General features: G+C 50.8%; 1 protein-coding gene and 1 long non-coding RNA gene across 2 annotated transcripts in view; one reads left to right on the top strand and one right to left on the bottom strand.

Annotated features, from left to right (window-relative positions):
* LOC135405718 (uncharacterized) overlaps positions 1-17002 on the bottom strand; it is a 239892-nt gene that overhangs the window by 148498 nt on the left and 74392 nt on the right. The gene's annotated exons all lie outside the window — the stretch shown is intronic.
* LOC135406341 (olfactory receptor 14J1-like) lies at positions 1522-2481 on the top strand. Its single transcript, XM_064640750.1, has one exon. The coding sequence runs from the start codon at positions 1522-1524 to the stop codon at positions 2479-2481; it is 960 nt and encodes a 319-aa protein (XP_064496820.1).

Raw genomic sequence — 17002 nt, 5'->3', positions numbered from 1 at the left:
CAGCTTCAGCTCCACCTCCCCCATTTCCAGGGGCCCTTCTCAGGAAGCACATCCCCCCAGAACACCTCCCCCTTCCCAGCCACCGCAGGGGGTCTGGGATCTGCTCTGCAGCCCCTGCCCAGGCAGAGCTGCCCCTGGGCACTGGGCTGGGGATGGCTCTGGCAGCACTGGCAGGGAGCTGAGCTGGGCACAGGCAGGGGCTGCTGGCAGGAACAGCTCCTCACCCAGAGACAGGCAGGCAGGGAGAGGCAGCTGCTGCCACAAGGGTTGGGCAGGGGGATGGGGGCCCCTCCCTGCTGTCCCTGTGGCACAGACCCCTTCCCTGAGCAGCTCCTGCCTGGGCTCCTTTCCCAGCCGAAGCAGAGCCTGTGCCCTCAGGCCCACGGGGGCTGGGCTGTGCATTGCCCTGCAGCAGCCAGAGCCCAGGCAAGGACAGGGCCCTGATTTCCAGCTGTCTCTGTGTGTCCCTCCTCCCTTGGCAGCAGCACTGTGGCATTTCCCTGCCATCCCCTGCTGCCTGGGCTCTCCTTGTTCTCACCACTGGGTTTTCTGAGCCAGTGTGGGATTTGTGGGGGGGGCGGGGGGGGGGGGGCAGATTCCTGTGCAGACACAAACCCCTTGGGTGCTGCTGTGGGGATGTGTCTGTGGGAGCCAAGTGCCCAAGTGCCCTCCAGGCACCTTCAGGGGATTCAGCTGTTTGCCTGGGTGTCCTGCAGGGCTGCAGGTGCCCTCCAGAAGGGCACAGCTCTGCCATAGGATCTCTGTGCTGCACAGGATCCACCTGGAGAAAACTCCTCAGTGCTAAATCCATGGAAATGCTCTGGGCAGCTGCAAGGAGCATTTTGTGTCTCACTCTGGGAGGGGAGAGATGAAAAGGTGAGGAGTGTGTCAGTCTGTTCTTTGGACATGGATTCCTGGATCTCTGGGCAGTTTCTCTGTAGGGGAACAGTTGAGTGTGATGCTCCTCCAGCTCCAAGCTGCCAGCACAGGGCAGCTGAGCCCAGGACTGATGGGCAGAGCAGCTCTTCTCTCTGCACTAAGGGACCGTCCCTGTGCCCCTCAGAACCCACAAGACCTGACCTGCAGTGCAATAGGAATGTCAGGGATTTCAAACCTCCACAACCTCTCCTAAGGGTGGCAGGTGCAAGTGGGTGAACAAATCCAAAGAATTCCCTCAGCTCAGTCCTTCATTTGGGCAAATTGCAAACAGCAAAGCTGAGAAGCTCTTTGATGTATCACGAGTACATTTAATTTGAGATCACCCTGCATTCCAAGTTCCCTCTCCCAGCAGAGCAAGAAGGAGTCCCTGGGAGCCCATCAGAGAGTTCCTGCTTCCAATGGTCCCCTCAGGCAGCAAAAGGCAGAGCTCAGGGGAGGGAGCTGCAGGGAGGTCTGAGAGAGGAGAGAGAGCCTGAGAGTGGGGTGGCTGTGAGACAGGAAATGTTTGGCTGCAGAAACCTGGTCTAACTCAGCAGTGACTTTTCCTCCTCAACAGATCAAAATACCCTGAGAAAGGAGCAAATGTCCAACAGCAGCTCCATGCCCCAGTTCCTTCTCCTGGCATTGGCAGACAGGCGGGAGCTGCAGCTCCTGCACTTCTGGCTCTTCCTGGCCATCTCCCTGGCTGCCCTCCTGGCCAACGGCCTCATCCTCAGCGCTGTAGCCTGTGACCACCACCTGCACACCCCCATGGGCTTCTTCCTGCTCAACCTCTCCCTCACAGACCTGGGCTGCATCTGCACCACTGTCCCCAAAGCCATGCACAATTCCCTCTGGGACACCACAACCATCTCCTACAAGGGATGTGCTGCACAGCTCTTTTTCTTTGTCTTCTTCATCTCAGCAGAGTTTTATCTGCTCACCATCATGTGCTACGACCGCTACGTTGCCATCTGCAAACCCCTGCACTACGGGACCCTCCTGGGCAGCAGAGCTTGTGCCCACATGGCAGCAGCTGCCTGGGCCACTGGCTTTCTCACTGCTCTGCTGCACACAGCCAATACATTTTCCCTGCCCCTGTGCCAGGGCAATGCCCTGGGCCAGTTCTTCTGTGAAATCCCACACATCCTCAAGCTCTCCTGCTCACACTCAGGCTACCTCAGGGAAACTGACCTCATTGGGGTTAGTGCCTTTTTAGGATTTGTTTTTTTCATTTTCATTGTTTTCTCCTATGTGCAGATCTTCAGGGCTGTGCTGAGGATCCCCTCTCAACAGGGACGGCACAAAGCCTTTTCCACGTGCCTCCCTCACCTGGCCGTGCTCTCTCTGTACCTCAGCACTGTCATGTTTGCCTACCTGAAGCCCCCCTCCATCTCCTCCCCATCCCTGGATCTGGCCCTGTCAGTTCTGTACTCGGTGGTTCCTCCAGCACGGAACCCCCTCATCTACAGCCTCAGAAATCAGGAGCTCAAAGATGCCATTAGGAAAATGATGACTAGATGCTTCTCAGGAGCAATAAAGTGCCTGTGTTCTGGTGTGTAGCATGCAGAATGGGACTCCTTAATGGCCCAGCCTTCCTGCTCAGGTTTTTCGTGGAGGTCATTGGGTTCTTCTTGCAATAATTTTCTGTACAATGAAATATTATGCATCTGCCTTCTAATTTAGTGTCTACCAATTACATTTGAGTCAGAGATGTAAAAATGATGTATTGTGCTTTCTGAGTGTTTAAACATAATAAAGGACCCTGCAGTGCCTTCTTTGTCCAAGACCCTTCTTCTCAGATGTTCCTAAAGGACAGCACACTGCAGGACAGGGGGTATTTGCAAAGGGGAAGGGGACAATAATCCCAGCCCAGCAGCACTGCCAGGGAGCAGCAGTGCTTGGTCTTTGCAGAGCTGCTCTCTTGCCACTTCCACACTGTCCTCCTGAGCCCCTTTCTTGCTGTGAGGCCTGAGTGCTCTCTGAGCACAGTCCTGGGGGGTGGAAGCCCTTGGAGCACAGGCAGGGACAGGCCCTGGGAACTTGTGAAGCAGAGCTGGGCTCCCTTCCAGCATCTCCAGGATGCTGTGGGATCTTCTGAGGCCACTGCATGGACTGGGTCACTTCTTCTGTCACCTTGCTCCAGGGCTGCAACTCTCCTGCAGTGTCACCATGACACTCCTGCTCTCTGCTTTCCAGGTTCCATTTTCAGATCCAGTCTTCCCCTCCTGTTCCCAGGGACATCCTGGGAGTGCTTCAGAGCTGCCATCCTGGGGCAGCTCCTGCCCAGCGTGGGCAGGCACAAGGTCTCTCCACCTGCTCCTCTCCCCTCCCCAGTGCCACTGTTTTCTGCAGTCTCCTCATCCTTGCCCAGCACAGCCCTCCTGGCACAGTTGGACACAGCCCTTGTTCTCCCCCCTCCTCAGGCACCTGCCCAATCCCCTCAGCTCCAGCCTGATGGCCACAAACCTTCAGGGCAGGGAGGCACCGGGGGAAATGCTGAGGAAACCTTTCAGCTGCACTCAAATCCAATTGGAGGGGTTGGCCTCGAGGAAGAAATCCCTTCTCATTCTCCAGAACCACCAGGACAACCTGTGTTGTGTCCTGGGCACTCCTCTGGAAGTGTGGGCTATGGAAAAGGTTTTAGTGTCAGGGATATTGAGAAGGCTGGGCAGTGTCACTGGGAGACCTCTCCCAAACCCTTGGAAAGGCCAGAGCCAGCCCAGGGCTTCCTGGGGCCTTGGCAAAGGCAGACATGGAACCAGTCTGCAAACAGGGCAGCAAGGAGGGTTGGCAGAGTTCCACACTGCTCAGGCTCAGCAGGGAAGGGGATAGGGCAAGTCCTGCTGCAGCCATTGCCAGGCATGGGAAGGACAAGGCAGGGATTGCAGAACCCCTGTGGGAGGGAAAAGAAGGGGATGTTTTGTGCCCAGACTTTATCAAGGCCCTTGACATGGTCTCCTGTGCTCTCCTTATGGCCAGACTGGTGAGAGCTGGACTGAAGAAGTAGAAGATGTGGTGGGTGGGAAGTTGGCTGAATGAAGAGTGTCAAATAAAATCCATGGTACAAAGTCCTCTTGGCAGCAACTTCCTGGTGAAATCCTTCAGTGACCAGTCCTTGAACACCACGATAGAACATCTTTATTATCTCTCTGTACAATGGGACAAAATGTATTTTCAAGTCCTTTGTGGATGATGCCAAATTTCAGGAGCCCTTGAGCAACCTGTCCTGGTTTAAGGACACATATTGGCGCAGGTACTCCAATAATGGAAGGTCCCAAATGATTGGAGGTTGGCGAATGTCACCCCAATCCACAAAAAAGGCTGCAAGCAGGACCCTGGCAACTACAGGCCTGTCAGCCTGACCTCGGTGCCTGGCAGGGTTATGGAGCAGATCATCCTGAGTGCAATCACACAGCACCTTCAGGATGGACAAGGGATCAGACCCAGCCAACATGGGTTTAGGAGGGGCAGGTCCTGTCTGACCAACCTGATCTCTTTTTACGATCAGGTGACCCACCTGGTGGATGAGGGGAAGGCTGTGGATGTGGTCTATCTGGACTTCAGCAAGGCCTTTGACACTGTCTCCCATAATATACTCCTGGAAAAGCTGGTAGCCCATGGCTTGGACAAGTGTACCCCCTCCTGGATTAGGAGCTGGCTGGAGGGTCGGGCCCAGAGAGTGCTGGTGAATGGAGCTGCATCCAGCTGGCAGCCGGTCACCAGTGGTGTTCCCCAGGGGTCAGTGTTGGGCCCAGTCCTGTTTAACATCTTTATTGATGATTTAGATGAGGGGATTGAGTCCATCATCAGCAAATTTGCAGATGACACCAAATTGGGAGGGAGTGTCGACCTGCTGGAAGGCAGGAGGGCTCTGCAGAGGGGTCTGGATAGGCTGGAGAGATGGGCTGATTCCAATGGGATGAAGTTCAATAAAGCCAAGTGCCGGGTCCTGCACTTTGGCCACAACAACCCCCTGCAGCGCTACAGGATGGGCACAGAGTGGCTGGAAAGCAGCCAGGCAGAAAGGGACCTGGGGGTACTAATTGACAGGAAGCTCAACATGAGCCAACAGTGTGCCCAGGTGGCCAAGAAGGCCAATGGGATCTTGTCCTGTATCAAAAATAGCGTGGCCAGCAGGAGCAGGGAAGTGATCCTTCCCCTGTACTCTGCGTTGGTGAGGCCACACCTTGAATATTGTGTTCAGTTCTGGGCCCCTCAGTTCAGGAAGGGTATTGAGGTGCTGGAGTGGGTCCAGAGAAGAGCAACAAGGCTGGTGAAGGGACTTGAGCATAAGTCCTATGGGGAGAGGCTGAGGGAACTGGGGCTGTTTAGCCTGGAGAAGAGGAGGCTCAGTTGTGACCTCATCACAGGGAAGTTCTAGCCAGGTGGGGGTTGGTCTCTTCTCTCAGGCACTCAGCAATAGGACAAGGGGGCACAGGCTTAAGCTCCGCCAGGGGAAATTTAAGTTGGATATCAGGAGAAAATTCTTTACAGAGAGAGTGATCAGGCATTGGAATGGGCTGCCCAGAGAGGTGGTGGATTCACCATCCCTGGAGATTTTTAAACACAGATTGGACGTGGCACTGAGTGCCATGATCTAGTAAATGGACTGGATTTGGACCAAGGGTTGGACTCGACGATCTCTGAGGTCTTTTCCAACCCAAACAATTCTATGATTCTATGATTCTATCCCCGTCTGTGACATCACATCCTCCTCTGTGACATCGCATCCTCCTCTGTGACATCGCATGTCTCCTGTGACATCACATCCCCCTCTGTGACATCCCATGTCTCCTATGACATCACATCCATCTCTGTGACATCAGAGCTCTCTGTGATATCACATCCTCCTCTAGGACATCATATCACCTTCTGTGACATCACATCCTCCTCTGTGACATAACATGTCTCCTATGACATCACATCCTATCCTGTGATATCACATCCTACTCTGTGACATCACAGCTCCCCTGTGACATCTTATCCACCTCTCTGACATCACATGTCTCCTATGACATCACATCCTCCTCTGTGACATCACATCCTCCTTTGGGACATCGCATCCTCCTCTGTGACATTACATCCTCCTCTGTGACATCACATGTCTCCTATGACGTCACATCATCCTCCTCTGTGACATTACACCCTACTCTGTGACATCACAGCTTTCCTGTGACATCACAACCTCCTCTGTGACATCACTCTTCTACTGAGACATCACATCATCCTCCGTGACATCACATCCCCCTCTGTGACATCGCATGTCACCTATGACATCACATCCTTGTCTCAGAAATCACATGTCTCCTATGACATCACACCCTCCTCTGTGACATCACATCCTCCTCTGTGACACCACAGTTCTCCTGTGACATCACATCCTCCTCTGTGACATCACATCCTCCTCTGTGACATCACAGCTCTCCTACGACATCACATCTCTACTGTGACATCAAATCTTCCTCTGAGACATCACATCCTCCCTGCAAAATCAGAGCTCTCTATGACATCACATCCTTTTCTCTGACATCATATCCCCTTCTGTGTCATCGCATTTCTCCTATGACATCACATCCTCCCTGTGACTTCACATCCTCCTTCGTGACATTTCAGTTCTCCTGTGACATCACATCCTTCTCTGCGACATTGCAGCTCCCTGTGACATCACATCCTCCTCTGTGACATCATATCCTATCCTGTGACATCATATCCTCCTCCATGACATCAAATGCTTTTCTGTGACATCACATGTCTCGTATGACATCACATCCTCCCTGTGATTTCACATCCTCCTCTGTGACATCGCATGTCTCCTATGACATCACATCCTTATCTCAGACATCACATGTCTCCTATGAAGTCACATCCTCCTCTGTGACATCACAACCTCCTCTGTGACATCACATCCCCCTCTGTGACATCACATGTCTCCTATGACATCACATCCTCCTCTGTGACATTACATCCTCCGCTGTGACATCACATCCTCCTCTGTGACATCATGTCCTCCCCTGTGACATCACATCCCCTCTGTGACATCACATCGTGCCTGCATATGACATCACATCCTCCTCTGTGACATCACATCCTCCTCTGTGACATCACATCCTCCTCTGTGACATCACATCCTCCTCTGTGACATCGCATGTCTCCTATGACATCACATCCTCCCTGTGGCATCACATCCAACTCTGGGCATCCCAACCTCCTTTGTGACATCATAAGCCCCTCTGTGACATCGCAAGTCTACTATGACATCACATCCTCCTCCTCTGTGACATCACAGCTCTACTGTGACATCACATCCCCCTCTGTGACATCACATGTCTCTTATGACATCACATTCACCTCTGTGACATCACATCCCCTTCTGTGACATCACATCTTCATCAGTGACATCAAATCTTCCTCAGTGACATCACAGCTCCCTGTGACATCACATCCTTCTCCTATGACATCACATCCTCCCTGTGACTTCACATCCTCCTTCGTGACATTTCAGTTCTCCTGTGACATCACATCCTTCTCTGCGACATCACAGCTCTCCTATGACATCACCGCTTTCTTGTGACATCACATCCTCCTCTGTGACATCACATCCTCCTCTGTGACATCACATCCTGCCCTGTGAAATTTTGTCTCCTATGACATCACATCCTTCTGTGACATCATATCCTCCTCTGTGACATGACAGCTCTCCTATGACGTCACATCCTCCTCTGTGGCATCACAGCTCTCCTGTGACATCACAGCTTTACTGTGACATGACATCCTTTCTGTGACATCACATCTTCCTCTGTGACATCACATTCTCCTCTGTGACATCACAGCTCTCCTATGTAATCACATCCTCCTTGTGACATCACATGTCTCCTATGACATCACATCCTCTCCTGTGACATCACATCCTCCTCTGTGACACCACAGCTCTCCTGTGACATCACATCCTCCTCTGTGACATCACAGCTCTCCTACGACATCACATCTCTACTGTGACATCACATCTTCCTCTGAGACATCACATCCTCCCTGCAAAATCACAGCTCTCTATGACATCACATCCTTTTCTCTGACATCATATCCCCTTCTGTGTCATCGCATGTCTCCTATGACATCACATCCTCCCTGTGACTTCACATCCTCCTTCGTGACATTACAGCTCTCCTGTGACATCACATCCTTCTCTGTGACATTGCAGCTCCCTGTGACATCGCATCCTCCTCTGTGACATCATATCCTCTCCTGTGACATCATATCCTCCTCCATGACATCAAATGCTTTTCTGTGACATCACATGTCTCCTATGACATCACATCCTCCCTGTGATTTCACATCCTCCTCTGTGACATCGCATGTCTCCTATGACATCACATCCACCTCTGTGACATCACTGCTCTCCTGTGACATCACATCCTCCTCTGTGACATCACAGCTCTCCTGTGACATCATAGCTCTAGTGTGACAACACATCCTTTCTGTGACATCACATCTTCCTCTGTGACATCACATCCTTCTCTGTGACTTCGCATGTCTCCTATGACATCACATCATCCTCTGTGACATCACAGCTCTCCTGTGACATCACATCCTGCTCTCAGACATCATATGTCTCCTATGATGTCACATCCTCCTCTGTGACATCACATCCTCCTCTGTGACATCATATCCCCTTCTGTGACAACGCATGTCTCCTATGACATCACATCCTCCTCTGTGACATTACAGCTCTCCTGTGACATCACATCCTTCTCTGTGTCTTCGCAGCTCCATGTGACATGGCATCCTCCTCGGTGACATCACATCCTCCTCTGTGGCATCGCATGTCTCCTATGACATCACATCCTCCTCTCTGACATCACATCCTCTTTGTGACATCACATCCTCCTCTGTGACATCACATCCTTCTCTGTGACATCATATCCTCTTCTGTGACATCTTATCCCCCTCTGTGACATCGCATGTCTGCTATGACATCACATCCTCCTCCTCTGTGACATCACAGCTCTACTGTGACATCACATCTTCCTCTGTGACATCACATTCTCCTCTGTGACATCACAGCTCTCTGTGACATAACATCCTCCTCTGTGGCATCACATACTCCTCTGTGACATCGCATGTCTCCTATGACATCACATCCTCCTCTCTGACATCACAACCTCCTCTGTGACATCACATCCCCCTCTGTGACATCGCATGTCACCTATGACATCACATCCTTGTCTCAGACATCACATGTCTCCTATGACATCACATCCCCCTCTGTGACATTGCATCCTCCGCTGTGACATCACATCCTCTCCTGTGACATCATATCCTCCTCTGTGACATCACATCCCCCTCTGGGCCATCACATCCTGCCTGCCTATGACATCACATCCTCCTCTGTGACATCACATCCTCCTCTGTGACATCACATCCTCCTCTGTGACATCACATCCAACTCTGTGACATCACATCCTCCTCTGTGACATCGCAGGTATCCTATGACATCACATCCTCCCTGTGACGTCACATCCAACTCTGGGCATCGCAACCTCCTTTGTGACATCATAACCCCCTCTGTGACATCACGTCTCCTATGACATCACATCCTTGTCTGTGACATCACAGATCCCCTGTGATATCACATCCCCCTCTGTGGCATTGCATGTCTCCTATGACATCACATCCCTTCTGTGACATCACATCTTCCTTGGTGACATCACATCCTCCTCTGTGACATCGCAGCTCTCTGTGACATCACATCCTCCTCTGTGAAATCACATCCTCCTCTGTGACATAACGTCCTCCTCAATGACATCACATGCTTACTGTGACATCACACCCTCCTCTGTGACTTCACATCCACCTCTGGACATCACATCCTCCTCTGTGACATCACCCCCCCTCTCTGCGATGTCGCATGTCTCCTATGACATCACATCCTCCTCTGGGACATCACAGATCCCCTGTGACATCACACCCTTCTCTGTGACATCACAGCTCTCCGGTGACATCACATCCTCCTCTGTGACATCACAGTTCTCCTGTGACATCACAACCTTGTCTCAGGCATCACATGTCTCCTATGATGTCACATCCCCCTCTGTGACATCACATCCCTTCTGTAACAGCGCGTCTTCCTCTGTGACATCACATCCCCCTCTGTGACATCGCATGTCTCCTGTGACATCACATCCAACTCTGTGACATCATACCCTCTCCTGTGACATCACATCCCTTCTTTGACATCACATCTTCCTCTGTGACATCGCATGTCACCTCTGTGACATCACAGCCCTACTGTGACATCACATCCTCCTCTGTGGCATCACAGCTCTCCTATGACATCACAGCTCTACTGTGACATCACATGTCCTCTGTGACATCACATCTTCCTCTGTGACATCACATCCTCCGCTGTGACATCACATCCCCCTCTGTGACATCACATCCCTTCTGTAACAGCACGTCTTCCTCTGTGACATCACATCCCCCTCTGTGACATCGCATGTCTCCTGTGACATCACATCCTCCTCTGTGACATCATACCCTCTCCTGTGACATCATATTCTCCTCCATGACATCAAATGCTTTTCTGTGACATCACATGTCTCCTATGACATCACATCTTCCCTGTGACATCACAACCTCCTCTGTGACATCACATGTATCCTATGACATCACATCCTCCCTGTGACATCACATCCAACTCTGGGCATCCCAACCGCCTTTGTGACATCATAACCCCCTCTGTGACATCGCATGTCTCCTATGAAATCACATCCTCCTCTGTGACATCACAGATCCCCTGTGACATCACATCCCCCTCTGTGACATCGCATGTCTCTTATGACATCACATTCACCTCTGTGACATCACAGCTTTCTGTGACATCACATCCTCCTCAATGACATCACATGCTTACTGTGACATCACACCCTCCTCTCTGAATTCACATCCACCTCTGGACATCACATCCCCCCCTCTGACATCACATCCTCCTCTGTTACATCACATACTCCTGTGTGACATCACACCCCCCTCTGTGATGTCGCATGTCTCCTATGACGTCACATCCACCTCTGTGACATCACAGATCCCCTGTGACGTCACACCCTCCTCTGTGACATCACAGCTCTCCGGTGACATCACATCCCCTTCTGTGACATCACATCCTCCTCTGTGACATCACAGCTCTCCTGTGACATCACATCCTTGTCTCAGACATCATATGTCTCCTATGATGTCACATCTTCCTCTGTGACATCACAACCTCCTCTGTGACATCACATCCCCCTCTGTGACATCGCATGTCACCTATGACATCACATACTTGTCTCAGACATCACATGTCTCCTATGACATCACATCCTCCTCTGTGACATTGCATCCCCCTCTGTGACATCACATCCCCCTCTGGGCCATCACATCCTGCCTGCCTATGACATCACATCCTCCTCTGTGACATCACATCCTCCTCTGTGACATCACATCCAACTCTGTGACATCACATCCTCCTCTGTGACATCGCACGTCTCCTATGACATCACATCCTCCCTGTGACGTCACATCCAACTCTGGGCATCCGAACCTCCTTTGTGACATCATAACCCCCTCTGTGACGTCGCATGTCTCCTATGAAATCACATCCTCCTCTGTGACATCACAGATCCCCTGTGACATCACATCCCCCTCTGTGACATCGTATGTCTCCTATGACATCACATTCACCTCTGTGACATCACAGCTCCCTGTGACATCACATCCTTTCTGTAACATCACATCTTTCTTGGTGACATCACATCCTCCTCTGTGACATCGCAGCTCTCTGTGACATAACATCCTCTTCTGTGACAGCGCATGTCTCCTATGACATCACATCCTCCTGTGTGACATCACATCCTTCTCTGTGACATCACATCCCCCTCTGTGACATCACATGTCTCCTATGACATCACATCCTCCTCTGTGACATCACATCCTCCCTGCAACATCACAGTCCTCTATGACATCACATCCTCCTCTCTGACATCTGATCCCCCTCTGTGACATCGCATGTCTCCTATGACATCACATCCTCCTCCTCTGTGACCTCACAGCTCCACTGTGACATCACATCCTTCTCTGTGACATCACAGCTCTCCTGTGTCATCACAGCTCTACTGTGACATTACATCCTTTCTATGACATCACATCTTCCTCTGTGACATCACATCCTCCTCTGTGACATCACATCCCCCTCTGTGACATCACATCCCTTCTGTGACATCGCATGTCTTCCTCTGTGACATCACATTCTCCTCTGTGACATCACATCCCCCTCTGTTGCATCACATCCCTTCTGTGAAATCATATCCTCCTCCCTGTATCTTCACATCCTCCTCTGTGACATCACATGTCTCCTATGACATCACATCCACCTCTGTGACATCACAGCTCTCCTGTGACATCATAGCTCTAGTGTGACAACACATCCTTTCTGTGACATCACATCTTCCTCTGTGACATCACATCCTTCTCTGTGACATCACAGATCCCCTGTGACATCACATCCCCCACTGTGACATCACGGCTCTCTGTGACATCACATCCCTTCTGTGACATCACCTCTTCCTTGGTGACATCACATCCTCCTCTGTGACATCGCAGCTCTCTGTGACATCACATCCTCCTCTGTGAAATCACATCCTCCTCTGTGACATAACATCCTCCTCAATGACATCACATACTTACTGTGACATCACACCCTCCTCTGTGACTTCACATCCACCTCTGGACATCACATCCTCCTCTGTGACATCACCCCCCCTCTCTGCGATGTCGCATGTCTCCTATGACATCACATCCTCCTCTGGGACATCACAGATCCCCTGTGACTTCACACCCTTCTCTGTGACATCACAGATCCCCAGTGACATCACATCCTCCTCTGTGACATCACAGCTCTCCTGTGACATCACATCCTTGTCTCAGACATCACATGTCTCCTATATTGTCACATCCTCCTCTGTGACATCACATCCTCCTCTGTGACATCATATCCCCTTCTGTGACATCGCATGTCTCCTGTGACATCACATCCTCCTCTGTGACATCATACCCTCTCCTGTGACATCATATTCTCCTCCATGACATCGAATGCTTTTCTGTGACATCACGTCTCCTATGACATCACATCCTCCCTGTGACTTCAAATCCTCCTCTGTGACATCGCACGTCTCCTATGACATCACATCCTCCCTGTGACATCACATCCAACTCTGGGCATCCCAACCTCTTTTGTGACATCATAACCCCCTCTGTGACATCGCATGTCTCCTATGAAATCACATCCTCCTCTGTGACATCACAGATCCCCTGTGACATCACATCCCCCGCTGTGACATCGCATGTCTCTTATGACATCACATGTCACCTCTGTGACATCACAGCTTTCTGTGACATCACATCCTCCTCAATGACATCACATGCTTACTGTGACATCACACCCTCCTCTGTGAATTCACATCCACCTCTGGACATCACATCCCCACCTGTGACATCACATCCTCCTCTGTGACATCACATACTCCTGTGTGACATCACACCCCCCTCTGTGATGTCGCATGTCTCCTATGACGTCACATCCTCCGCTGTGACATCACAGATCCCCTGTGACGTCACACCCTCCTCTGTGAAATCACAGCTCTCCGGTGACATCACATCCCCTTCTGTGACATCACATCTTCATCAGTGACATCAAATCTCCCTCAGTGACATCACAGCTCCCTGTGACACCACATCCTCCTCTGTGACATCACATCCTCCTCTGTGACATCACATCCTCCTCTGTGACATCATATCCTCCTCTGTGACATGACAGCTCTCCTATGACGTCACATCCTCCTCTGTGGCATCACAGCTCTCCTGTGACATCACAGCTTTACTGTGACATCACATCCTTTCTGTGACATCACAGCTTTACTGTGACATCACATCCTTTCTGTGACATCACATCTTCCTCTGTGACATCACATTCTCCTCTGTGACATCACAGCTCTCCTATGTAATCACATCCTCCTTGTGACATCACACATCTCCTATGACATCACATTCTCTCCTGTGACATCACATCCTCCTCTGTGACATCACAGCTCTCCTATGACGTCACATCCTCCTCTGTGACATCACATCCTGCTCTGTGACACCACAGCTCTCCTGTGACATCACATCCTCCTCTGTGACATCACAGCCCTCCTACGACATCACATCTCTACTGTGACATCACATCCTCCTCTGAGACATCACATTCTCCCTGCAAAATCACAGCTCTCTATGACATCACATCCTTTTCTCTGACATCATATCCCCTTCTGTGTCATCGCATGTCTCCTATGACATCACATCCTCCCTGTGACTTCACATCCTCCTTCGTGACATTACAGCTCTCCTGTGACATCACATCCTTCTCTGCGACATAGCAGCTCCCTGTGACATCACATCCTCCTCTGTGACATCGTATCCTCTCCTGTGACATCATATCCTCCTCCATGACATCAAATACTTTTCTGTGACATCACATGTCTCCTATGACATCACATCCTCCCTGTGACTTCACATCCTCCTCTGTGACATCGCATGTCTCCTGTGACATCACATCCACCTCTGTGACATCACAGCTCTCCTGTGACATCATAGCTCTAGTGTGACAACACATCCTCTCCTGTGACATCATATCCTCCTCTGTGACATCACATCCTCCTCTGTGACATCACATCCTCCTCTGTGACATCGCATGTCTCCTATGACATCACATCCTCCCTATGACATCACATCCAACTCTGGGCATCCCAACCTCCTTTGTGACATCATAAGCCCCTCTGTGACATCGCATGTCTCCTATGAAGTCACATCCTCCTCTCTGACATCACAACCTCCTCTGTGACATCACATCCCCCTCTGTGACATCGCATGTCTCTTATGACATCTCATTCACCTCTGTGACATCACAGCTTTCTGTGACATCACATCCTTTCTATGACATCACATCTTCCTCTGTGACATCACAGCTCTCCTATGACATCACAGCTCTACTGTGACATCACATGTCCTCTGTGACATCACATCTTCCTCTGTGACATCACATCCTCCGCTGTGACATCACATCCCCCTCTGTGACATCGCATGTCTCCTGTGTCACCACATCCTCCTCTGTGACATCACATCCCTCTCTGTGACATCGCATGTCTCCTGTGACATCACATCCTCCTCTGTGACATCACATCCCCGCCTGTGACATCACATCCCTTCTGTGACATCACATCTTCCTCTGTGACATCGCATGTCTCCTCTGTGACATCACAGCTCTACTGTGACATCACATCCTCCTCTGTGGCATCACAGCTCTCCTATGACATCACAGCTCTACTGTGACATCACATGTTTTCTGTGACATCACATCTTCCTCTGTGACATCACATCCTCCGCTGTGACATCACAACCCCCTCTGTGACATCACATCCCTTCTGTAACAGCACGTCTTCCTCTGTGACATCACATCGTCCTCTGTGACATCGCATGTCTCCTGCGACATCACATCCTCCTCTGTCACATCATACCCTCTCCTGTGACATCATATTCTCCTCCATGACATCACGTCCTTATCTGAGACATCACATGTCTCCTATGAAGTCATATCCTCCTCTGTGACATCACAACCTCCTCTGTGACATCATATGTCTCCTATGACATCACATCCTCCCTGTGACATCACATCCAACTCTGGGCATCCCAACCTCCTTTGTGACATCATAAGCCCCTTTGTGACATCGCATGTCTCCTATGAAATCACATCCTCCTCTGTGACATCACAGATCCCCTGTGACATCACATCCCCCTCTGTGACATCGCATGTCTCTTATGACATCACATTCACCTCTGTGACATCACAGCTCTCCGGTGACATCACATCCTTCTCTGTGACATCGCAGCTCCATGTGGCATGGCATCCTCCTCGGTGACATCACATCCTTCTCTATGACATCATATCCTCTTCTGTGACATCTTATCCCCCTCTGTGACATCGCATGTCTACTATGACATCACATCCCTTCTGTAACAGCACGTCTTCCTCTGTGACATCACATCCCCCTCTGTGACATCGCATGTCTCCTGTGACATCACATCCTCCTCTGTGACATCACATCCCCGCCTGTGACATCACATCCCTTCTGTGACATCACATCCTCCTCTGTGACATCGCATGTCTCCTCTGTGACATCACAGCTCTACTGTGACATCACATCCTCCTCTCTGGCATCACAGCTCTCCTATGACATCACAGCTCTACTGTGACATCACATGACCTCTATGACATCACATCTTCCTCTGTGACATCACATCCTCCGCTGTGACATCACATCCCCCTCTGTGACATCTCATCCCTTCTGTAACAGCACATCTTCCTCTGTGACATCACATCCACCTCTGTGACATCGCATGTCTCCTGTGACATCACATCCTCCTCTGTGACATCATACCCTCTCCTGTGACATCATATTCTCCTCCATGACATCGAATGCTTTTCTGTGACATCACATGTCTCCTATGACATCACATCCTCCCTGTGACTTTAAATCCTCCTCTGTGACATCGCATGTCTCCTATGACATCACATCCACCTTTGTGACATCACTGCTCTCCTATGACATCACATCCTCCCTGTGACATCACATCCAACTCTGGGCATCCCAACCTCCTTTGTGACATCATAACCCCCTCTGTGACATCGCATGTCTCCTATGAAATCACATCCTCCTCTGTGACATCACAGATCCCCTGTGACATCGCATCCCCCTCTGTGACATCGCATGTCTCTTATGACATCACATTCACCTCTGTGACATCACAGCTTTCTGTGACATCACATCCTCCTCAATGACATCACATGCTTACTGTGACCTCACACCCTCCTCTGTGACTTCACATCCACCTCTGGACATCACATCCCCCCCTGTGACATCACATCCTCCTCTGTGACATCACATGCTCCTGTGTGACATCACACCCCCCTCTGTGATGTCGCATGTCTCCTATGACGTCACATCCTCCGCTGTGA

The sequence above is a fragment of the Pseudopipra pipra genome, chromosome W, assembly GCF_036250125.1.
Source record: "Pseudopipra pipra isolate bDixPip1 chromosome W, bDixPip1.hap1, whole genome shotgun sequence".
In the NCBI taxonomy this organism is placed as follows: domain Eukaryota; kingdom Metazoa; phylum Chordata; class Aves; order Passeriformes; family Pipridae; genus Pseudopipra; species Pseudopipra pipra.
The sequence above is the reverse complement of the archived record's forward strand: the minus strand, read 5'-3'. Positions and strand labels throughout refer to the sequence as shown.